This window comes from Rattus norvegicus, chromosome 20, assembly GCF_036323735.1.
Source record: "Rattus norvegicus strain BN/NHsdMcwi chromosome 20, GRCr8, whole genome shotgun sequence".
NCBI lineage: Eukaryota > Metazoa > Chordata > Mammalia > Rodentia > Muridae > Rattus > Rattus norvegicus.
Window position 1 is genome coordinate 27,527,182 of NC_086038.1, and position 25,927 is coordinate 27,553,108.

Below are 25,927 nucleotides of genomic sequence, written 5' to 3' on the forward strand. Positions count from 1 at the left end.
CCAGTTCTCCATATCCTGAGACCAAACTGGTATTCCATCAATGAGGTCTTAGAATCAAGTTCTGGAGGGAACGGGAGTAGTCTGTATTGTGAGGATCCCTGGGATATCCGTGACTTGAAGGGAGGTTTCCCAACTTCAGAGACATTGAGTTTTGTATTTGCCAACCTGCAGCTTCTGGAAAAAAAATTATCATCTGGGTAAGGTAACACCAATTGAAAATATAAATTATTGTATGCTATATAATATATAAACATTATATGTAAATGCATTATATAGTTAGTAGGTTTCCATATGGCTTTTTCAAACATTTAATGTTACTTATGCCCACCTCCTCCTTCGCCATTTTTCCTCCTCATATCACTTGTGTTCTGCTGCTCCTCACTTCCTTAATATCTTTCCTGCCGGATCTCACCAGTGACTTCTTTCTAATTTCCTTGCTCTAACAGATAATATAAATTAAACATAAAAGTATAAACCGTTGAAGCTAAGATCTTCATTTGACGGAGAATATGAGCGGTTTATCTTCCTGTGTCTGTGTTACGTCACTTAGTGTAATATCTTTCAGTTTCACCATTTACATGCAAACTGCATGACTGCAGCTTCTTTACAGCTGAATGATATTACGGTGCGTCTATACACAACAGTTTCATTATCCATTGTATTTGGCTACTGTGAGCAAAGCAGCAGTGAACATAACTGAGCATGTATCTCTCTCTGTGGGAGGAAATACAGTCCGTTGAGTGTTGGCTCAGATTGGTATAGGACAGTAGCTACACAGTAGCTGGGTGGTGGACAGTAGCTTTATCTCCAGTTCTCAGGAACTAACAACTTGGTTTCTGTAGTACCTGCAACGTGTTTGCGTTCTCACCAGAAAGGAATAAGGGCTCCCCTTTCCGGTTGCCTTCACCAGCATTGGTTGTCATTTGTGCGACTGATCACGGCCATCCCAACTAGGGTGAGATGAAATCCAAGTGTTCACATCCTCCTGATGGCTAAAGATGATGAACATCTTTTTTTTTTTTTTTTTGGTTCTTTTTTTCGGAGCTGGGGACCGAACCCAGGGCCTTGCGCTTCCTAGACAAGCACTCTACCGCTGAGCTAAATCCCCAGCCCCGATGATGAACATCTTAAAAAATATTTCCCAGCTATTGTATTTCTCTTCCTCTTCCTCCTCTCTCTCTTCCTCTTCTTCCTCTCCCCCTCCCTCTCCTTCCTCCCCCTCCTCCCCCTCCTCTTACTCCCCCCTTCCCCTCCCCCTCCTACTCTCCCCTCCTACTTCCCCCTCCTACTCCCTCCTCCCAGTCCCTCCTTCTCTCCCCCTCCTCCCCCTTACTGGTCCCCCCTCCTTCTTCCCCTCTCCTTTTTCCCCTCCTTCCTCCTTCTCTTCTTCCATTCCATAGCATGGTTTTGGAATTGGTTGGTTTTATGGGCATTTTTAAAGTTCTTTATATATTGCAGGTAGTAATTATCTGCCAGGCATAGAGCAGGTAAAGTGTCCCCTCTGCCTATTCTGTCGGCTTCCTCAGTTGATTAAGTTTTCTTTGCACTACAGGAGCTCTTTTGCTTTCATGATTTCCCCTTGTCAAGTGTTAGTCTTAATGCTTATGATATGCAGGTCCTATTCAGAAAGTCCATTATGTGCCTATAATTGAAGTGTATTCCTTACCTTCTCCTCTGTCTGATTCAGTGTATCAGATCTTATGTTGAGGTTCCCAATCCATTTAGAGTTGTGTTTTGCACATAATGAGAGATAGGATCTTGTTGTGCTCTTCTGCATGTAGCTATCCAGCTGGACCAGTACCATTTGTTCAAGGTGCTGCCTTTTCTCCAAGATGTATTGTTTGTCCTCTTTGCTGAAAGCAAAGCAAAACAAAACAAAACACCAAAAAAGCAAATCCAACCAAACAACAGAAACACCGGATCTGTAGGAGTGTGGGCTCCACAGGAGTCCTCAGTTCTATTTCCACTGACGAAAGTGTCTGGCTTCATACCTGTACCATGCTGTTTTTATTACCATAGCTTTGTACTATAACTTGAAACCAGGCGGTGAAACCTGAGAAGTGTTTTTATCATTCAGGATTGTTTTCTTTCTGCTCTGTCTTTTGTGTTTTCACCTGGTTTGATTTCCGGGTAAGACTGGATTTAGACACTCCTTCCATTTCTAGGTAATGGCATATCTTGAGTACTGCTGGGGTTGGGTCTTCTCAAGGGTCTGCTAGAACTGCATGGAGCCCTCTGGCCTGGGCTTTCCTCACCTGAGAGATTCTACGTTACTGCCTCTGTCTGATGGTTGTTATAGGTACGATCGTATTCCCATGGTTGAACATTGGTAGTGATGTGCCTTTAGACATTAATTCATTGCTTTTCGATTTTCTAATTGCATAGGACATAATTTTTTAATATTTATTTTTGAAACTATAATACAACTACATTATTCCCTTTCCCTTCCTTTAAAACCACCTATGTATACACTTACGCTCTTTCAAATTCTTAGCTTCTTTTTCTTTTTCGCTGTGTGTGTCTATGTCTGTGTGTCTGTCTTGCCTGGGCCTGCACCTATGCCTATGCCTGTGTGTTCCTCAATAGATAAATAGAGCCTGCTTGGTCTGAATAATGTTACTTTTTGTGTATATTTTCAGGGATGACCACTTGGTATTTATAATCAGTTGTGGGGACTCTTCCCTGGGGTAGACTATTTCTCCCACTCTCAGCATTCCTTAGCTGCCTGAGTTCTTCTGTAGACCTGATCTGTGTGGGCACCCCCTTCCCTCCCCTCCTCCCCTCCCCTTATCCACATTACCATGTCTGCTGGTGTCCTCTTTGTTCCGCTTCCTTTGGGGCAGTCATGTTGGTGAGACTTTTATGCATGTAGCTTCTGACATTTCTAGGAGACGCGATTTCAGAGCAAACTCCCTGTTCCTCTGGATCTTACAGTCTTCCTGTCTCCTGTCTACAACCATCCCTGAGCCTTAGGTGCAGAAGTTGTGCTGTAGTATCCATTGGTGCTGGGGTCCACAACTCTGCATTTTGATTGGCTGTGGTTTTTGTAGTGTTCTCCATCTGTTCCAGAGAGATTTCCTTGAGGAGGGATGAGAACTATACTTATCTGTGCATTCAAGGATAACTATTTAGAATATAGTTAGGGATTGTTTTGGCTTAGAAAAGTGGCTGTAAGTTCCCCTCCGAGCTCCATACCCGCACTATATCTTGGTAGCTGGCTGGGTCTCCAGTACTGGTAGGATTTCCCTCTTGTTGAGCAGGTCTTAAGTCCAGATTGAGAGCTCTTGGTTGCTCCTAAAGTACAGGTACTACTCTTACCTGCTCAGGCCTTTCATGCCATGCCAGCCACTTCTGTGGTTCACAAGCCTCCATAGCTGGGAAGAAGCGCTGGCTGCCTCCCTCCTTCAGAAGCTTTATGACCTTAAAAGCTAGTCCTCAGACTGGTCTTTCAGGTCAGACCCAGTTCGGGGACTCTAGGTCTTTTTTCTAACATTTTCCCATTCAGGGTGATGTTGGCTTTAGGTCTGTCATATATGTTGAGGTATTTTCCCTCTGGTCTCTATTTCCTCTAGGACTCAGGAGAGCATGTTGGATTTTTGTCAGAGGCTTTTCTGCATCTGTTGGGATGATTTTGGTCTTTAAGTCCATGTGTGTGATTTTATTACATTTACTGACCTGTACATGTTGAGTCATGTCTGCATGTCAGGGGGAAAGCAACTTTTCACACTGGGTATTTTCCTTTAAGTATGTGTCTATTCTATTTGAAGTTCTAGTGAACAATTTTATATCTATGTTCATCAGGGATTTTGGCCTACGTTTTTCTTTATTTTTTTTTTTGTTGTGTCTTTTGTGATATTAGTATTAGAGCGATGTTGGCTTCATAGGAGGGGTCAGGAGCTCCTTCTGTTTTTGTTTCGAATGGTTAAAGGAGGGTTAGCTATAGATCCTCTTCAATATTCTGTTAGACTTCTGCGGTGAATCCTGTCCTGGAATTTTCTTAACTTGAAGGCTCTCTATTCCTGTTCCCGTTGTCTCATTGCTTTACTTCAGTCATTTAGAAAAATTAGAAATTTTTCTATTTCTTTTAGGTTTTCCAACTTAATAGGATATAGGTTTTGTTAATATTTCCTTGTAATATTCAGAATTTAATTGGGGTTGTAATGTTTCCCTGTCCATTTTTGATTCTGTTAATGTGTGTCCTCTTCTTTTAATTTAGTTAGCTGGGTCAGATTCTCCATCTTGTGTAGCTTCTCAGTGAACAAGCTCTCTGATTCGTTGACTCTTTGTTTCTATTTTATTAATTTCACCTCTTTTAAAAGAACTAAAAATCTTTTTTAAAGATTTATTTATTATATATAAGTACACTGTTGCTGTCTTCATACACACCAGAAGAGGGCATTGGATCCCATTACAGATGGTTGTGAGCCACCATGTGGTTGCAGGGATTTGAACTCAGGACCTCTGGAAGAGCAGCCAGTGCTCTTAACCACTGAGCCATCTCTCTAGCCCTACCTCTGATTTCTTGGCGTCTACTACATTTACATTCATTGTTCTCATTTTCCCAGATTTTAAGTTACATCGTTAAGTCACTTATGTTTGTTCTTCTGGTGTTTTTTTTTACCCTAGTCACTTAGAAAGCTATGTCCCTTGTAGACTGCTTTTGGTGTGTCTCAGGGGACTTGGTGTGTTTCATATCACTTCAGGAAGTATTTTCATTTCATTCTTGATTTTCTTTTCAATACATTAACCATTCCATAATGAGTTGTTTCATCTCCATGAGTTTGTGTACTTACTAGCAATTTGTTTTCTGTCAGTTTCAAATTTCATTGCATTAGCATCAGATAGGATCTGTAGATAGGTCTAAGTTTACTAAGATTATTTTTTATCCCAGGATTTACTCTGCTTTAGAGAAGCTTTTGTATATTTCAGTGCAGAATGTTTATTCTTTGGTATTTGGGTGGAATATTCTGTACATAGCTATTAAATCCAAATACGTATAATTAACTCTAATGTTTTCTTTTTATTTTTGTTCAGATGACCTGTCTATTGTTAAACTATAGTTTTTATAACACCGACTATTATTTGGTTGATGCTGTTAGTACACGTTTTATGCAATTGACTATACCTGGTATTTTTTTGTTGTTGTTCTTTTATTATTTTTTAAGGTCTATGACTCTTAACAGAAGCATTGTTAGCACAGGTAGAAAAACTCATTTAAACTATATATGTATGTTTAGATAAAGACTTACATGTATAGTGTGTTTTTAGGTAGTTAATGTGATTCTTTATGACCTTTCCAGGCATCCTTACTGTAATTTTCCCCTTTCCCTCCTCCTTTTGTATCCCTCTCCCTCTAACAGAGCCTTCCCATTTTCCTGCTTTCCCCTTCATTGACTTCTGCCCTGCCATTTGCCTCTCTATTGCTCTACTTTCACAGGCAATGATCTCTATCGACTTCTCTGACTTCTGTAATTACTGTCTATATTACTGTTTGTACTCACAGCTCAAGATTTGGCGTTAGCAACCGAAAATGAGAGGGAAAAAGAGAGTCTGAGTTACCTAACTCAGCATGATGTCTTCTCATTCCTCACTCAGCATGATCTTTTTAGTTCAGTTTGCATTTATCTGCAGATTTTATGATTTCATTTTTCTTTACAGCTGGACAGGATGCCGTGGAGCACATCTACCACGTTATGATCTCCTTGTCAGTCAAAGGAGCTTTGTTTCCATTTCCTAAGCGATTGGGAATGGACTGGTGGTCAACATGGCGGGCGGTATCTGTGGAATGGAATGCTGAATCTCTGGGCAGATGCTAAGGAATACTGTAGCCGAGTCACTTGGAAAAGCTCCCTTTAGACACTTAAGGACTCCTCTCACTGGTGTCCATGTGGGCTCTGCTGGTCTGCAATCCTCCTAGGAGTGAATGAGGGCCTCCCTTTTCCCACATCATCCCCAACATTCGTTATTTCTTTTGTTGAATTTAGACATTGCAATGGAGATAAGGGGAAACGGTGAAACAGGTTTAATTCACATTCCCCTGACTTAACTAAACATGTCCAACACTCTTTTTAAATGTTTTATATCCATGTTTGGTTTCTTATTTTAATAACTTTGTTCAGAAATGTGACCCATTTCTTAATTGGGTCATCTGTCTTCTCAACTCTTTGGTTTTCAGTCCTTTGTGTATCATGGAGACCTTTCCCCTGTTAGACGTGTGGCTGGCAAAGGTTCTCTTGCACTCTGTGGACCTCTTTACTTGATCGTTTGCTTCTTTAGCTGTGCCGAAGATTTGTAGTTTTAAAATTTGCACTTGTCAATTGTTAGCCTCAATTCCCAGGCAAATGGAGCCACATTTAAAAACGTACTTCCTTGCACGTACCTTATATAGGGTACTATTTATGTTTACTTCTAGCATTTTCCATGTTTCATATTTAGGTCTTTGATCCATTTGGAATTAAATTAAATTAATTCTTTGCAAGGTCATAGGTACAAGCTAATTTCATTTTTCTGCATGTGGAATACCAGTTTTTCCAGAGCCTTTTGTCACAGAGTGGGGGAGAAGGTGCTCTGGAGAAAGGGATATTAGGACATAGTTGCTATGAGGGGGGAGATGGGGAAAGTGGGGGGCCAGCTTTAACTGGAAAAGGGGAACAGGGCAATACAGAGGTGAAAGGTCTGGAGAATGAATAAATAGCATTGAAAATGTTTGAAAAGACCACAAGGAGTTACTCACGGTGGAAGCCCTGGGAGCACGTCTCAGGTGAGCGTGGTCCCGGGCATCCCTGGTGGAATCTTCTCTGTACTGAGCGTAGGAGAGAACTGAGCCGTGGTGCTAGGATAGGAAACAGTGCCCTCCGTGCTTATATGGAAACAGCGCAGAAAACTGGTGTCTGTCAGCCTAAAGACCTTGGTCTGACTGATTTCCCCTCAGAGTTGCAGAAGCTGACAAGCAATGTTAGGACCATTGATTTGTCCAACAACAAGATCGACAGCCTACCACCTCTGATAATAGGAAAGTTCCCTCTGCTAAAGAGCCTCTCTCTCAACAACAACAAACTGACTGTTCTACCTGATGAATTGTGCAATCTGAAAAAACTAGAGACACTAAGTTTCAACAACAATCACCTGAGAGAGCTACGTTCGGGCAGCTGTGGGTACTGAAGACCCTGAGCCTCTCTGGGAAACAGCTGGGAGCATTGCCGCCCCAGCTTTGTAGCCTGAGACATCTGGATGTAGTAGATCTCTCCAAAAACCAGATTCGGAATACACTTGACACAGTCAGGGAGCTGCAGGCCATCAAACTCAATCTCAACCAGAACCAGATAGCTCAGATCTCGGTGAGGATATCCTGCTGTCCTCGCCTCAAAGTCCTCCGGCTGTAAGAGAACTGCCTTGAGCTCAGCATGCTTCTGCAGAGCCTCCTCAGTAACTCCCAAATCTGCCTGCTTGCCTTGGAAGGCCGTCTCTTTGAAATAAAAAACTTCAAGAACTAGAGGGTTACGATAAGTACACGAAGAGGTTCACAGCCACCAAGAAGAAATTTGCATGATGTTCTCCAGGACCGTGGGACACTGACTTGGAACCTCTGTTGGAATCTGACTAAGTCAAAGGCTCCAGATGTTGGATGCGCTGCAGATAACATTTTACTCAATGACTTCTTCCCTTTTAGGACTATGTCAGATAAGCTAAAGGAAAAGGATTCAGGAGTAGGAGACAGGAAGAACCCTGCATCTTGAGCCATGCAGGGCCATGGCCAGTGTTTATCTTCAAACCATCATTAGTTGGGCTCTGAGGAACAGTAGGTAGTGGCTGTTCATGCAGGCGAGTGCTGCCCGAGACAGAGGGAGCCATGCCGCAGCTTGAGACTTTATTGAGTTGCAGATGGTCAGCTTTCATAAGTCAGTCCCCATCACCTCTGTGTTAATACTTCATATCTTTTATGAAACTCTAATTTCATAAAAGATATGAAGTGGGAAACATGTATGGCTAAGGTGAATGCTTTTAGCAGCATTTACTCTTGGAACTTGGGATGTACATGGCTATGTAGCTGTCTTAAAGAGAGCTTTGTCAAGAGGGGCACCAACACAACAGCCACCAAGAATGGTCCCCAAGGCTGCAGTAGCAATTTTTTTTTTTTTACTATTGCAGATGCCTTATTGGTAGAAGGCTCTGAAAGAGCTAAAACTATATGCAAAAATTATAATTTTTTTGTTTTTAGACAGGTTTTTGCTGTGTAGCCCAGGCTGGCCTCAGACTAAAAATATCCTGACCTTAAACCTCCCCTCTCCCCACATGCTGGGACTATAGGTACATGCCACACAGCCTAGTTGTAAGATTTTAAATTAATTTTAGTAATCAAGATTTTCTTGAAGCTTTGTTAAAAATCATGTGCTATTTCTGGTAACTCCTCCCCTTTTTGTATTTATAACTGTACTAAGCAGATTGCCTTCAAGAAAACCGCTGCTACAATATTTTAAAATAAGCTATGTTTATCACGGTTATTCTCTGAATGAGAGAATATTCTAAATAAAATATTTTAGTGAAAAAAATAAAATCACACATACTCACATTCACAACATATGGATATACACATATGTACATACATATCCATACACTCATACACACATGCACACACATACACACATACGCACATGCACACACATATATATACTCATATACACTCATACACACACATACACACATAAACACATACAGAAACATACATATACACATACTCACATTCACCTGCACTCACACACACACACATATGTAAGTATTCATGCATGCATGTATTTTTCATGTCATTTGAAGTGACAATGGTCTCCCAAATAACAATATAGCATCTAACAAAACTAGTACCAGACATGGGAAACTTCCTTTTGAGTTTTTAGTTAGGGTTTTTAGCCTAAGATCCTCCTATAGTGATATGAGCTTTGCCTTTGCCGTCCATTTGCTCCCAGAAATTAGAAGTAAGACCCTATAGTTAAAATCACCACACAGGATACAGGGTGTGAAAGGACCAAGCTGGATCGGACCTGAGTGTCTCCTTCCTAAGGACTACCTCTCATAGCACCAGAAGGAGTTTTACAGGCTGCCAGTGAAGGAAAAACGATCAACGGTCCTACCCAGCTCCAGTGGCTACAAGCTTCGGCAATGACCAGAATGCTAAGATGTCCACAATGTGCCAAAAGGTTCATTAGTGGCATTTATGTCCTAGGAGTAACCAATAGCTAACCAGTAGGAGGGAAGAGACAACCACCTGTTGCGGGTGAGGCCAAAGCGCCTAGAGGACAGCATGCTACTTTGAATTCCCTAAACTAGTATAATGTTTAACTGCATTCTGAACACTTATCATATCCAGAGGTAAGTATAGCTCTCCCCGCTTATCAAAGAAACTTCTTTATCTACAGGTGGAGACCATTACACAAACCTACAGCCAGTCACAATACAGAAAACAACTTACCATGGACCACTCAGTTTGATTTGATACATCGACAATACAAGCCCTACACCTAAGTCTCGGGAATATCACAGAAGAGGGAGTAAAATTATTTTAAGAGGCAGAGGATCAGGGCACACGCAGTGTAATCTCTGTGTACAGCAGGGAGCAGCGGTCAGGAAATCTGAAAGATATGGTCACCAAAACAAGACCTAAAAATGACGCCATCAATTAATATGCGGAATTGGATAAGGGAAATATCACAAGGCCCCACTCCTAGATAAAGATCTCCAGGCAGTTAATGTCTTCTGAGAGAGACAGACAGACAGACAGACAGACAGACAGACAGAGAGAGAGAATGAATATATAAATATCAGTCCTCTTCAAGAACAAACCCTGATATGTTATCCTATCCCAAGTGGCCAGCTCTAATCACATATACATGTAAGCAGCCATGAAAGGACCCCACAGTTTGCATTTATGAATTTATACATGCATATATATATATATGTTACAATAATAATTAAAGAAGTCCTGGATTTTGGAGTGGGGGTGGTATGGGGGGAGGAGAAGGAAAATGATGGAAATACAGAACGTATGAATGAAATTCCCTTCAAATTATTAAGAAAAGGACAACAACCAGTGGAAAAACTAAGACATGGAATTAAACAGGGTTATCAGAAGTTGAAATACAGATGTCTGAGAAACATGTTTTTAAATGTTCAGCATCCTTAAAACAACTGGGAGATGCAAATCAAAACCATTTTGAGATTTCATCTTGCCGAGGTCAGAATGGCTAAGATTAAAAACAAACAAACAAGAAAGCAACACCACCAAAAATGAAACTGGTAATGCTGCTGTAGATATGGGGAAGGGACAGGGTTGGGGATTTAGCTCAGTGGTAGAGCACTTGCCTAGCAAGTGCAAGGCCCTGGGTTCAGTCCCCAGCTCCAGAAAAAAAAAAAAAGAAAGAAAAAAGATATGGGGAAGGGGAACTCTTATTAATTTTGGGGTGTGCGTGTAAATTTATGTAACCACTTTGAAACTCAGTATGGTAGTTTCACAAAAAGCTAGAAATACATCTATGAAATAATCCAGTTAAACCATATTAGGCAGAGTACCCCATATGTTTCTCTAGAAATAATTGTTCAATCATGTTCATTGCTTTAAATTGGCTAGAAATGGAGTCGGCTACATGACGATCTGATTAATGAGTCGTGAAAACGTGGCACACTGACACAATGGAACAAGAGGCAGTCGTTAAGGGAAATGTAATGAGGTTGGCTAATGCACAGGCGGCCTGCTCTGCTCTGGAACCCCGTGCTTTATCATGGCTCCTGCTTGGCTTGGCTCGTCCCTTCTGTCTCACAAAACGTGCCTTGTATAATGGGTCGCCAGAAAGCTCCCGTCTCTTGGTTTGAATCTTATCACTTCCAGGGGCACAGTAAAGGCCCTCTGGATGCTGGCCTGGCAGACAGAGATGTGTCTAAGCTAACGAGAGTTTCCCAAAATGCTGGGAGGTGTGGAGGCATGCAGAATTCTGGAAGATAACGCTGACACGATCAGATTTATTTCAACCTTGTAGAAGTCATTTCCTGTAATCAAACACAGGGCTGAAACCCAATGGCATGGAAGCACTAGCAAGCGAACTGTACAGAGAATCAAGAAAATGAAGGGTTGGTTCCTGGAGAAAAGCAACCAGATTGGCAAACCCTTAGCCAGGTGAAAAGAGAAAATTCCAACTAATAAACTTGGAGATGAAAAGGGAGATATTTACAACCGAGGATATTACACTGAGGATATTCAGAGAATCATATATTCTTTAAAAATCTGTATTCTATAAGCGTGCATGTGATCTGATGGGTGAAATGAGAAAAATGGGGGAGGGGGATAATTGGTGAATAGAGAGAAAAATAAATGCAGAAGGAGAAAGAGGGGGGAGGGTACAGTAACAGTAAGAATGCCCGGGGAAATCCTTAGGAATTATATACCTAAAGAAAAAATCAACTGTAATATATGTAAATCACTATATAAATACACATGCATAACTTAAATGAAACGTTCCTGTCTGAACTGACAACGCTCCTGCAAAGAGCCACAGACCATGTTGCTAAGGAACCAGCAAGGCCATTGATGTAAAGGGAGTGGGGAGGAGACTATCACAGAGTTTGGAGGGAGGAAAGGGAAATGGGGGTGATATAACTATATTGTAATTTCATTTTTCCTTGTATTTCTTTTTATTGGTTATTTTATTTAAATGTAAGCACATTTCAAATATTATCCCCATTCCTGGTTTCCCCTCCACAGAACCCCATCCCATTCTACCTCCCCTTTACCTCGATGAGTGTGCTCCTCCACCCGCTCACCCACTCCCACCTCACTGCTCTAACATCCCCATTAATTCTCCAGAGGATCAAGGGCCTCCCCTCCATTGATGTAAAATAAGGCCATCCTCTGCTACATATGTAACTGGAGCCATGGACCCATCCAGGTGTACTCTTTGGTTGGTGGATTAGTCCCTGGGAGCTCTGAGAGGTTCAGTTAGTTGGTATTGTTGTTCTTGCTATGGGGTTGCAATTCCCTTCAACTCTTCAGTCCTTCCCCTTACTCTTCCACTGGGGTCCCTGGGCTCAGTCCCCTCGTTGGCTGCGAGCATCCTCACCTGTATTGGTCAGGCTCTGGCAGAGTCTCTCAGGGGACACCTATACTGGACTCCTGTCAGCAAGCACTTCTTGGCACCAGCAATAGTGTCTGGGTTTGGTGTCTGCAGACGGATGGATCCCCAGGTAAGATGGTCTGTGGACGCCCTGTCCTTCAGTCTCTGCTTCATTTTTCTGTCCCTGTGTTTCCTTCAGAAAGGAACAATTCTGGGTTAAAAATTTTGAGTTGGCAGCCATCAGAAACAATGACTTCATGAAATTCATAGTCAAATGGAGGAGACTGGAAAATATCACCCTGAGTGAGGTAACCCAGTCACAGAGAAACACACATGGTATGCACTCATTGATAAGTGGCTATTAGCCCAAATGCTCGAATTGTCCTAGATGCACAGAACACATGAAACTCAAGAAGGACGACCAAAATGCAGATGCTTCACTCCTTCTTTAAAAGGGGAATAAGAATACCCTTGGCAGGGAATAGGGAGGCAAAGTTTAGAATAGAGGCAGAAGGAACACCCATGTTCCCTCCAGCCTGCCCCACATGTGGCCCATACATATACAGCCACCAAAATAGATAAGATGGATGAAGCAAAGAAGTGCAGGCTGACAGGAACTGGATGTAGATCTCTCCTGAGAGACACAGCCAGAATACAGCAAATACAGAGGCGAATGCCAGCAGCAAACCACTGAACTGAGAATGGGACCCCCATTGAAGGAATCAGAGAAAGGACTGGAAGAGCTTGAAGGGCCTGTGACCCCATATGAACAACAATGCCAAGCAACCAGAGCTTCCAGGGACTAAGCCACTACCCAAAGACTATACATGGACTGACCCTGGGCTCCAACCTCATAGGTAGCAATGAATAGCCTAGTAAGAGCACCAGTGGAAGGGGAAGCCCTTGGTCCTGCCAAGACTGAACCTCCAGTGAACATGATTGTTGTGGGGAGGGTGGTAATGGGGGGAGAATTGGGAGGGGAACACCCATATAGAAGGAGAGGGGGAGGGGCTAGGGGGATGTTGGCCTGGAAACCGGGAAAGGGAATAACAATTGTAATATAAATAAGGAATAGCCAATTTAATAAAGATGGAGAAAAAAATTTGAGTTGAGTTGGTGGCCCTGTCCCTTAACTGGGGGTATGTGGGTGTGCCTATCTACTGAAAGTGGTCTCTACATATTCTTCTCCCCTTTGATGGATATTTCAGCTAATGTCATCCCAGTTGGGTCCAGGAACCTCTCACTTCCCTGGTGTCTGGGATTGTCTAGTGGTGCCCTCCTCTCATCCCCAACCCCCACTGCTACATAATTCTGTTAATTTTCCTGACCCTCTGGACTTCTGTCCTGTCTCTCCCCATACTTGACACTAACTCCCCTTCCCCCCTCTCTCCATCCCAGGGTCCTCCTTCCCTCTACCTCCTATGATTATTTTGTTCTCCCTTCTAAATAAGATTAAAGCATTCACACTTTGGTCTTCCTTTTTCTTCTTAAGCTTTATACAGTCTGTGTCTTGTATCATGGGTATTCTGAGCTTTGGGGCTAATACCCACTTATCAGTGAGGGAAGACCATGTGTATCCTTTTGTGTCTGGGTTACCTCATTCAGGATGATATTTTCTAGTTCCATCCATTTGCCTGCAAATTTCATAAAGTCATTGTTTTTAATAGCTGAATAACATTCCATTATGTAAATGCACCACATTTTCTGTATCCATTCTTCTGTTGAGGGACATTTGGGTTCTTTCCAGCTTCTGACTATTATAAATAAGGCTGCTATGAACATAGTGGAGCATGTGCCCTTGTAATATGTTGGAACATCTTCTGGGTATATATATGCCCAGGAGTGGTATAGCTGGGTCCTCAGGTAGCTCAATGTCTAGTTTTCGGATGAACCACCAGACTGATTTCCAGAGTGATTGTACCAGCTTGCAATCCCACCAACAATGGAGGAGTGTTCCTCTTTCTCCACATCCTTGCCAGAAGGTATTGTTACCTGAGATTTTGATCTTAGCCATTCTGATTAGTATGAGGTGGAATCTTAGGGTCGTTTTGGTTTGCATTTTTCCCTGATAATTAAGGATGTTGAACCTTTCTTTAGGATCTCCCATGCTCATGAATTGGCAGGATTAATATAGTAAAGATGGCCATTTTGCCAAAAGCAATCTATAGATTCAATGCAGTCCCCATCAAAATTCCTACTCAATTCTTCACAGAGTTAGAAAAAACAATTTGCAAATTCATTTGTAATAACAAAAAACCCAGGATAGCGAAAACTATACTTAACAATAAAAGAACTTCTGGGGGGATCACCATCCCTGACTTCAAACAGTATTACATAGCAATAGTCATACAAACTGTAGGGTATTGGTACAGAGACAGGCAGATAGATCAGTGGAACAGAATTGAAGACCCAGAAATGATCCCACACACCTATAGCCACTTGATCTTTGACAAAGGAGCTAAAACCATCCAATGGAAGAAAGATAGCATTTTCAGCAAATGGTGCTGGTTCAATTGGAGGTCAGCATGTAAAAGAATGCAAATCAATCCATCCTTATCACCATGTACAAAGCTTACGTCCAAGTGGATCAAGGACCTCCACATCAAACCAAATACACTCAAACTAATAGAATAAAGTGGGAAAGAGTCTTGAACACATGGGCACTGGGGAAATTTTCCTGAACAAAACACCAATGGCTTATGCTCTAAGATCAAGAATTGACAAATGGGACCTCATAAAACTGCAAAGCTTTTGTAAAGCAAAAGACACTGTCATTAGGACAAAACAGCAACCAACATATTGGTAAAAGATCTTTACCAATCCTACATCTGATAGAGGGCTAACATTCAATATATACAAAGAACTAAAGAAGTTAGACTCCAGCGAGCCAAATAACCCTATTAAAAATGGGGTACAGAGCTAAACAGAACATTCTCAGCTGAGGATTATCTAATGGCCAAAAGCACCTAAAGAAATGTTCAACATCCTTAGTCATCAGGGAAATGCAAATCAAAACAACCCTGAGATTCCACCAGTCAGAATCACTAAGATAAAAAACTCAGGTGACAGCAGATGCTGGCAAGGATGTGGAGAAAGAGGAACACTCCTCCATTGTTGGTGGAATTGTGAACTGGTACAACTACTCTGAAAATCAGCCTGGAGGTTCCTCAGAAAATTGGACATTGCACTACCTGTGGACCCAGCTATACCTGTCCTGAACATATATCCAAAAGATGCCCCAACATACAACAAAGACACATGCTCCACTATGTTCATAGCAGCCTTATTTATAATAGCCAGAAGCTGGAAAGATCCCAGATGCCCTTCAATAAAGGAATGGATTAAAAAAACATGTGGTACATCTACACAATGGAGTATTACTCAGCTATCAAAAACAATGACTTCATGAAATTCATAGGCAAATGGAATGAACCTGATCAAATCAGCCTGAGTGAGGTAATTCAATCACAGAAAAACACACTTGGTATGCACTCACTGATAAGTGGATATTAGCCAAAAAGCTCGAATTACCCAAGATGCAATCCACAGACCACAGGAAGCTCAGGAAGAAGGATGACCAAAATGTGGATGCTCCCACTCCTTCTTAAAAGGGGGGAAAATATCCATAGGAAGAGATATGGAAGCAAAGTTTAGAGCAGCACCTCAAGGAATGGCCATTCAGAGCCTGCCCTGCATGTGGCTCATATATATACAGCCACCAAAACTAGATAAAATGGATGAAGCTAAAAAAATGCATGCCGAAAGGGACCAGATATAGATCTCTCCTGAGAGACACATCCAGAGCATGTCCGATACAGAGGTCAATGCTAGCAGCAAACCACTGAACTGAGAACAGGACCCCCTTGCGGGGGATTAGAGGAAGTATTGAAAGAGTTGAAGGAGCTTGCAACCCCATAAAAACAACAATGCCAACCAACCAGAGCTTCCAGGGACTAAACCACTACCGAAAGACTATACATGGACTGACCCAGGGCTCCAACTGCATATATAACAGAGAGTAGCCTTGTTGGGCACCAGTGGAAGGGGAAGCCCTTGGTCCTGCCAAGGTTGGACCCCCAGTGCAGGGGAATATGTGGGGGGCAGTAAGGGGGGGAGGAGAGGGGATTGAGGCTTGTGGGTAGGAAACCAGGAAGGGGAATAACATTTGAAATGTAAGTAAAGAAATATATCTAATAAAAAAATTTTTAAGAGGATGGGAAGGTGGAATGGGAGAGGACTTGCGTGTGGGGTACTGGGAGGAGAGGGGGGTTGATATTGGGATATAAAGTGAACAAATTAATTACTCAATTTTTTTGAAAAAGGAAATAGATCTGAGATCTAACAACACCTTGGTTACAAATAAAAAGCCCTGCTTTATTAATCTCCTAAGTAGCTACACAAATGTTGCTTTTCTCCTAACTTCTTAGAAGAAAATTAACAAAATTTATAGATCAATGGAGTTAGCAACAAAGAAAAGGACACCATTATCTGAGTTTTAAAATTGCAGTCTGTTCTTATCTCCTTACTCTTCCTAGCCACAACACGTCTTAATGCTATTTTGCTCCTGATTACGTGCCACTTCCTGAGTAACATAGTTTTAATTTGAATAATTATATATAATAATATACATTTTACTTGTGGTATCTTCATTGATTTTATTGTAGTAAAATTTTAAAGCTTAATAAATTGTGGTTTTTATTTGAGAGAGAGAGAGAGAGAGAGAGAGAGAGAGAGAGAGAGAGAGAGAACCAACGGTTCTCAAAATATAAAACACAAATGTCTAGGAAACACTTAAATAGTCCACATTCTTAGCTGTCAAAGAAATTAAGATTAAAAGTACTTTTAAGATTTTGTCTTATCCTAGTCAGAATGGCCAAGGTCAATAAAACAAATGACAGTGTTTGCTGGTGAGGTTGAGGAAAGGGGAAATTTTATTGTCATTGTGAGTGCGAACTGGTACACTACTATGGAAATCAATGTGGGAGTTCCTCGGGTAGCTGAGAATTAATCTAACTCACAATGCAGCTGCACTACTCTTGGAAATACACCCAGAGGAGTCTGCATCTTTCTGTAGAGACACTTTCCCATCCATATTCACTAATGCTCTATTCATAAGAGCTAAAAATTGGAATCAGTCCATTAACTGAATGGATGATGAAAATATGGTACATTTACACAATGGAATGTTATTCGGCTGTTACGAAAAACACAGTAATGAAATTTGCAGGTAAATGGATGGAACTAAAAACAATCATCACGAGTTAGGTAACCCAGACCCCCGCCCCCCAAAAAAACTCCACAAACTTTGCATATTATATCTTGTGAGTATTAACTTTTAAACTAGATAAATGTGTTTTAGCACAAATACCACAGAAGTTAAGTAGCTGGTAAGGGACCAAGGAGGATGAGGTCATGTTCTATAAACGCTTCCAAAAATATATACATATATTAAAATAATTTAAATGAAGTTATTATATGTGTAGCCTCAATACATGTGTGTGTGTGTGTGTGCGTGTGTGTGTGTGTCCAAGTAAGAATCCAGTGCCAGGAACAGACTACATCTTGTTGCTTCATTGACCAAAAGGGTCCCATAGACATCCCTCCTAACATCACAAATTGCCAAAGCTCTTTGTTGCTTTTCATAACCTCATGACAAAATCCTATTGCTGAAGACCCAACTTACTTATGTAGTTGAACATGGAGAGATTGAGTTGGTGTCCAACTAAACGCTTCACCCCTATTGACTAATTTTCAAGTTCTTGAAGATAATTGGAATGCTACTAGAGAAAAAAAATAAAAGTCTGTTTCACCCAGCTACAAACCCTGTGACCCACAACAGTGATCTGCCTGCAAAATATTCTCATGCAACAGTGGCACAATTGTCATGGGAGTAACTAACCAGTTTTCATGAACCTGAGACTAGATATGTCAAAAATCTAGGGGGAAATCTGTTACTATTCTGCTAAATGAACCCAGCAACATAATGGCTTCTAGTGACACATTGTAATGACCAATAGAGGAAAACAGCATTCAGCCCTCATCAGAGAAGCTTCTCTTTGCAATGGTTTGTACATAATAAAGAGAGCCACAACTGGTCAATGTGAAGAGAGCAGGAGACTTTAACACACTCGGGCCAATATGGATACCATTATCAGACTCTTCATGGACTCATGAAAAAGGAGTGAGATTGTATGAGTCAAAGGCGGTGGATGACTCCATACAAACAGCAGCTTCCAGACATACACAACAGGACTGGTCCTCATATGGACTCACAGAGACTGACAGCACACACAGGTCGCATCACTGAGAAGGGGACATAGATACATAGTCTCAACTTTAACCAAGAAGCTGCTTGCTTTGGAGTAAAAAGATTAGAAAAATAAAATTATGGAATTCTCAGGCAAGTGTGTGGAGCTGAGTGAGGTAACCTAGCCCCAGGAGACAAACCTAACGTTTTCTCTAGTTTGTGAATGCACTTTGAATTTTCAGATGTGTATGTTCCATTTAGAATCTATATGGAAGTCATGAACTAGGTCAGGGGTCATGAAGGGAAGAAGACATTAATGCAGAGGAAATATAGTACAGTGGTATAGATGTTAAGGAGGAAAAGCAGAATAGGGTGAGTTAAGTAAGTCAGGTGTTGAGGGATAACTAAAGGCATTTTGAAACAGTCATTGGAAACCTACTACTGTAGAAGCTCCCTAAAATCTATGCACGCACACACACAGAATTTATATAGAGCTGCCCTACAATGGAACAATGCCCTGCTGGAAACCACAGGCTAACAAATAAAAGCCTCAGCACCAGGAATAGGTTCTTCTGGAGTTGGCCAGTAAGGTCTCATCGGGCCCCAAACATTACTGACTACTGCTGGTTTTCTTAATTATCCTCTAGAACTTAATAATACCACATTACTGAAGACATCCCCTTCTAGGGTCACAGAGCACAGAGAAGTCGAGCTGGAGCTCTCCTGTAATTTCATCTCCATTGATAGTGCTTAAAGGCACCGTGCATATTACCAAACAGGTAAAATGAACATCAGTCTTACCGAGCTGTAAATACTGTGAGCTACTGTGATGACTGGCCTGGTAAGACAGACTCACTGGTACAAATGTGGCACGAACGTCATGGGAGAAACCAACCACTTTCTGATTGGATATAAAGTCCATTCCACAGGTTGGAAGCCTGTCACTGTTATCTGGACTAAAACTGTAGAACCTACTTATATTACTTTTATAAATAAACATAGTATTAAGCCAACTCCCAATGACATATTGTTTACCTACATTAGTGTGTCTCCCAAGCTTCATCAGAGAAGGTTTTTGTAGATGCTGATTAACACAGAACCCTACGACTGGTCACTGTGAGAATGAGAGATTGAGATTTCCTGGTCCTAAATGGAATATTTATATGACATCCATTCCTCCTCAGGCTCAGGCATCATTCAGAAGATAGGATGGCAAAAATTGTAAAATCCAGAGGGGGTGGATGACTAGAAGAAATCTGTTTCCCAGACACAACAGAGCATGTAAGCCTTAGAAAGCACAGCAGCTGTGACAGCATGCACACTGCACACAAAGCTCAAGCCCCACCAAACCCCAGCATGGAGAGGGGAGGCTGGCACAAAGTCTTTCCCCTAGCTATGGGGATACTGACAGGTAGGAGCTATGGGGAGAGGGAGAGTCTGTCTTCTTAAAGGCATGGTCCTCCATTGGTTGACCATGGTGCAGTGGAATGCCACACATCTAAAGTATATGGACAACACAAACCTGTACTTGTTTTGTTTTGTTTCTTTTTTTATTGGATTTTTTAATTTACATTTCAAATGTTACTCCCTTTCCCAGTTTCCCGTCCATAAAGCCCTTATCCCAACCCCCACCTTTCCTTCTATGAGGGTGTTTCCCCTCCCCAACTACCCACCCCTTCCCACTTCCCACCCCTGACATTCCCCTACACTGGGAGGTCCAGCTTTGGTAGGACCAAGGGCTTCTCCTCCCATTGGTGGCCATCCTCTGCTACATATGCAGCTGGAGCCATGGGTCTGTCCATGTGCACTCTTTGAATGGTGGTTTAGTCCCTGGGAGCTCTGGTTGGTTGATATTATTGTTCTTATGGGGTTGCAAAACCTTCAGCTCCTTCAATCCTTTCTCTTACTCCTCCAATGGGGACCCCATTCTCAGTTCAGGGCTTTGCTGCTAGCATTTGCCTCTGTATTTGTCATGCTCTGGCTGAGCATCTAAGGAGACATTTATCAGGCTCCTGTCAGCATGCACTTCTTGGCTTCAGCAATATTGTCTAGGGTTGGTGGCTGTATGTATACAGGCTGGATCCCCAGGTGGGGCAGGCTCTGAATGGCCATTCCTTCAGTCTCTGCTCCAAACTTTGTCTCCTCCTATATCCTCCATATCTCCTCCTATGAATATTTTTTGTTCCCCCTTTTAAGAAGGACTGAAGCATCCACACTTCGGTCTTCCTTCTTCTTAAGCTTCCTGTGGTCTGTGGATTGTATCTTGGGTAATTCAAGCTTTTGGGCTAATATCCATTTATCAGTAAGTACATACCATGTGTGTATTTTTGTGATTGGGTTACTTAATTCAGGCTGATATTTTCCAGTTTCATCCATTTGCCTATGAATTTCATGAAGTTATTGTTTTTGATAGCTGAGTAGTACTCCATTGTGTAGATGTACCACATTTTCTGTATCCATTCCTCTGCTGAAGGGCATCTGGGTTGTTTTGAGCTTCTGGCTATTATAAATAAGGCTGCTATGAACATAGTGGAGCACGTGTCTTTGTTATATGTTGGAACATCTTTTGGGTATATGGATAATTATTTTGATGTGCTCTTGGATTCAGTTTGCAAGAATTTTATTAAGTATTTTTGTGTCAATATTCATAAGGAATATTGGTCTAAAGTTCTCTCTTTGTGGGGTCTTTGTGTGGTTTGAGTAAAAGCGTAATTGTGGCTTCATAGAAGGAGTTGGATAGTGCTCCTTCCGTTTCAATACTGTGGAATAGTTTGGACAGTGTTGGTATTCAGTCTTCTATGAAGTTCTGATAGAATTCTCCACTAAACCCATCTGGTCCTGGGCTTTTTTTTTTTTTTTTGGTTGGGAGACTTTTAATAACTGCTTCTATTTCTTTGGGGACTGTTTGGATGGTTTGTCTGATCCTGACTTAGCGTTGGTACCTGGTATCTGTATAGAAAATTGTCCATTTCCTCCAGATTTTCCAGTTTTGTTGAATATAGACTTTTGTAGCAGGATCTGATGATTTTTTGAATTTCCTCAGATTCTGTTGTTATGTCTCCCTTTTCATTTCTGATTTTGTTAATTTGAATGCACTCTCTGTGTCCTCTGGTTAGTCTGGCTAAGGGTTTATCTATCTTGTTGATTTTCTCAAAGAGCCAGCTCTCAAAGAACCTATTCTTTGTATAGTTCTTTTTGTTTCTACTTGGTTGATTTCAGCTCTGAGTTTGATTATTTCCTGCCATCTACTCCTCTTGGGTGTATTTGCTTCTTTTTGTTCTAGAGCTTTTAGGTGTGCTGTCAAGCTGCTGACGTATGCTCTCTCCAGTTGCCTTTTGTAGGCACTCAGAGCTATGAGTTTTCCTCTTAGCACTTGTGTCCCATAAGTTTGGGTATGCTGTGCTTTCATTTTCATTAAATTCTTAAAAATCTTTAATTTCTTTCTTTATTTCTTCCTTGACCAAGTTGTCATTTGAGTAGAGCGTTGTTCAGCTTCCATGTGTATGTGGGATTTCTGATGTTTTTGTTGTTATTGAAGACCAGCCTTAGTCCGTGGTGATCTGACAGGATGCATGGGATTATTTCAATATTCCTGTTTTGTGACTGATTATATGGTCAGTTTTGGAGAAGAAACCATGAGGTGCTGAGAAGAAGGTATATTCTTTTGTTTTAGGATGAAATGTTCTATAGATATCTGTTAAATCCGTTTGCTTTATAACTTCTGTGAGTTTCTCTGTGTCTCCATTTGGTTTCTGTCTCCATGCTCTGTCCATTGGTGAGAGTGGGGTGAAATCTCCTACCGTTATTGTGTGAGGTGCAACGTGTGCTTTGAGCTTTAGTAAGGTGACTTTTATGAATGTGGGTGCCCTTGCATTTGGAGCACACATATTCAGGATTGAGAGTTCATCTTGGTGGATCTCTCCTTTGTTGAATATTAAGTGTCCTTCCTTATCTTTTTTGATAACTTTTGGTTGAAAGTTATTTCGTTCTATATTAGAATGGCTACTCCAGCTTATTTCTCTGGACCATTTTTCTTGAAAAATTGTTTTCCAGCCTTTTACTCTGAGGTAGAGTCTGTCTTTGTGACGGAGGTGTGTTTGCTGTATGCAGCAAAATGAAGAATGCTGGGACCTGTTTATGTATCCAGTCTGTGCGTCTGTCTTTATTGGGGTGAGTCCACTGATGTTGAGACAGTAAGGAACAGTGATTGCTGTTTACTATTATGTATCCAGTCTGTTGGTCTGTCTTTATTGGGGTGAGTCCACTGATGTTGAGACAGTAAGGAACAGTGATTGCTGTTTGCTGTTACTGTTGTTGTTAGACGTGGAATCACGTTTGTGTGTCTCTTTTCTTTCCGGTTTGTTGCAAGATTTCTTTCTTGCCTTTTCTAGGGTAGTATAATTTCCTTCCTTGTGTTGGAGTTTTCCATCTATCGTCCTTTGTAGGGCTGGATTTGCAGAAAGATATTGTGTAAATTTGGTTTTGTCATGGAGTATCTTGGTTTCTCCATCTTTGTTAATTGAGAGTTTTGCAGGATACAGTAGCCTGGGCTGGCATTTGTCTTCTCTTAGGGTCTGTGTGACATCAGTCCAGGATCTTCTGGCCTTCATAGTCTCTGGTGAGAAGTCTGGTGTGATTCTGATAGGTCTGCCTTTAATGTTACTTGACCTTTTCACCTTACTGCTTTTAATATCTTTCTTTGTTTTGTACATTTGGTGTTTTAACTATTATGTGACAGGAGGAATTTCTTTTCTGGTCCAATCTATTTAGAATTCTGTAGGGTTCTTGTATGTTTATGGGCATCTCTTTCTTTAGGTTAGGGAAGTTTTCTTCTATAATTTTTGTTGAAGACATTCACTGGCCCTTTAATTTGGGTTTCTTTGCTCTCTTCTATACCTATTATCCTTAGGTTTGATCTTCTCACTGTGTCCTGGATTTTTTGGATGTTCTGTGTTAGGAGCTTTGTGTGTTTTACATTTTCTTTGACAGTTGTGTCAATGTTTTCTTTGGTATCTTCTGCCCCTGAGAGTCTCTCTTCCATCTCTTGTATTCTGTTGGTGATGCTTGCTTCTATGACTCCTGATCTCTTTCCTAGGTTCTTTATCTCCAGGATTGTCTCCCTTTGTGATTTCTTCATTGTTTCTATTTCCATGTTTATATCCTGAATAGTTTTCTTCAATTCCTTCACCTGTTTGGTTGTTTTTTCTTATAATTCTTTTTTTTTTTTTTGTGGTTCTTTTTTTCGGAGCTGGGGACCGAACCCAGGGCCTTGCACTTCCTAGGTAAGCGCTCTACCACTGAGCTAAATCCCCAGCCCTCTTATAATTCTTTAAGGGATTTTTTTTGTATTCTCTAGTTGTTTACCTGTGTTGTCCTGTATTTCTTTAAGGGAGTTATTTATGTCCTTCTTAAAGCCCTCTAACATTATCGTGAGATATGATTTTAAATCAGAATCTTGCTTTTCTGGTGTGTTGGGATATCCAGGACTTGCTGTGGTGGTAGAGCTGGGTTCTGATGGTGCCAAGTGGCCTATGTTTCTGTTGCTTAGGTTCTTGCATTTGCCTCTCAACATCTGGTTATCTCTGGTCTTAGCTAGTCTTGCTGTCTCCAACAGTGCCTTCACCCTCCTGTAAGCCTGTGTGTTAGCACTCCTGTAGACCTGATTTGGGTACAGAGAGCTGCATGCCCAGTTCAACTCTGGGTGCAGACAGAAACCTGAAGGGTGCTGCCCCTGACTGCTCCTAGGTTCCTGTGTCCAGAGGACACTAGGTGGGTTCTTCTTAGGCCAGCAATGTGAGCAGAAGTGGTGGTCTCCCCTGTACTTCTGAGAATTCAGCTCTCTCTCCCACAGGATTTGGGTACAGAGAGCTGTGGGCCCGGGTCAGCTCTAGGTGCAGGTAGCAACCAGAAGGTTTGTTTTGTTTTTTAAAGTTGGATTCAGAGTTGGAAGTTGAATCTGGGAGGAATTAGAGGAACTTATGATCAAAATACATTATATGAAAAGCTCAATGAAGTAATAAAAAACAGAAAAATGAGTGGTAACTCATTAGTGGTTAAGAGCGCTTGCTGCTTTACAGAGGACCTGAGTTCAGTTCCCAGCTCCCAAGCTCAGGTGGCTCACAACAGCATAAAACTCCATCTTCGGGGGACCTGATGCCTTCTGGCCTCTGAGGGTATTCCCATATATGTAGAGCCTTTTTTTAAATCTATGTCTTAAAGGAGAAAAAATGAAAATGCAGGAAATCAGTTGCTGTCTTAGCAGCATTGTCTGAAAACGCTGGGCATTTTGAGGCACCATAGCAGAGGAAGAGGTTTAAAGCAAGTCTTTGTTCGTTAGTTATCTCAGCATATACAGCCTGGATAGACAGTAGTACAGGTACTCAGGCAGTGTGTCATCCCTCAGTCCCTTTGCCCTTGTGTGACAGACCTATGAGTATCTCCAGGACACCAGACCAGGTGAGCCTCAAAGTGCCCCGAGTATTCCGAAGATGCTCACTCCCTCCACCTTTCATTCCTTTCTGTGGAGCTGTAGACCATGCCAAGAAATGCCAAGCCACTGATAAAGGAAGGGTCACAGCAGCAGCCCTCGAAGGCCTTCCTGCCTTCTGTGCCTTAGTGATCTCCAGAAACCTTTCCAGGGAAGCCCCTGGCCTGCGTTCCTACTTTCTTGTACAAATTCACTGAGGAAAGCTTGGATGAAAGCTCTGGCCTTGTCAACACATCATCTCCCAAGTTCGAGCTCAGGCCAAGGCTGCGGCGGGGAGGAGGGTGCGGGGTAGCTGACATGTATGTAATGATGCTCCCTCTCCATTTCTTCCCATCTAGCTCAACGACTCCGCCAAACAACTCATTGAGATGGACAAGCTGTGCCCAGCTGCCACCACTGCATACAACTATGATGCCCTCTTGTCCTCTGACCCCAGCACAGTCGCCAATGTGGCCCCAGGTCCCACCCTAAGTAGCTCAGGGGCAGTCAGTGCCTTTCAACGACGTGTGGACAGCAAGAAGAATGCCAAGAAGCGCCACTCCTTCACTGCGCTCAGTGTGACTCACAAATCCTCACAGGCCTCCAGTCACAGGCACTCCATGGAAATTAGTGCCCCGGTGCTGATCAGCTCCAGCGACCCACGTGCTGCAGCTAGGATTGGGGAGCTTGCCCATCTGTCCTGCGCTGTACCCACCCAGGTAACTCCCAGAGCTGGGGCCCATGTCCATGACTCCCCTGGTTTCTTTTCTACCTCTATACCTAGCACTGGATTCCTGAGCTATCCTGAAGGAAGCCACACCAGAACTGCTGTGGGTGGCTAGGTGTCTCCTCACGGGCAACCCCTTGGCACCAAAGGCCTTATAGATATGTGCATGTTGGCCGCCATGTGTGAGGTGCTTACCAGTCATTCCAGGATGCAGCATTGGAGTGAAACTCCAATCTCACTGATGCTCCGTATGTTTGCCCTGGGAAAAGTCTTGGGTGAGACATTTTGAGCAACTCTGTGAAGTTCCTTTCAGCAGAGAAGGGACAAAAATCTGAGAATCAGAATAAGCCACACTGCTCAGACCTTCTCTTCTTTTATATACATCTTTCTAT

The 25,927-nt window shown here is 42.0% G+C and overlaps 1 protein-coding gene and 1 pseudogene across 6 annotated transcripts in view; both read left to right on the forward strand.

Moving 5' to 3' along the window:
* Sh3rf3 (SH3 domain containing ring finger 3) overlaps positions 1 to 25,927 on the forward strand; it is a 335,379-nt gene that overhangs the window by 220,245 nt on the left and 89,207 nt on the right. For all 6 annotated transcript variants that reach the window (XR_010061102.1, XM_017601803.3, XM_039099198.2 and 3 more), the window contains exon 4: positions 25,168 to 25,527. Coding sequence is in view for 5 of the 6 variants with exons in the window: in XM_017601803.3 (XP_017457292.1) it covers positions 25,168 to 25,527 (360 nt within the window). In the remaining variant the exon portion in view is untranslated. The remainder of the gene's footprint in view (positions 1 to 25,167; positions 25,528 to 25,927) is intronic.
* LOC134483909 (leucine-rich repeat-containing protein 57-like) lies at positions 6,672 to 13,017 on the forward strand (annotated as a pseudogene).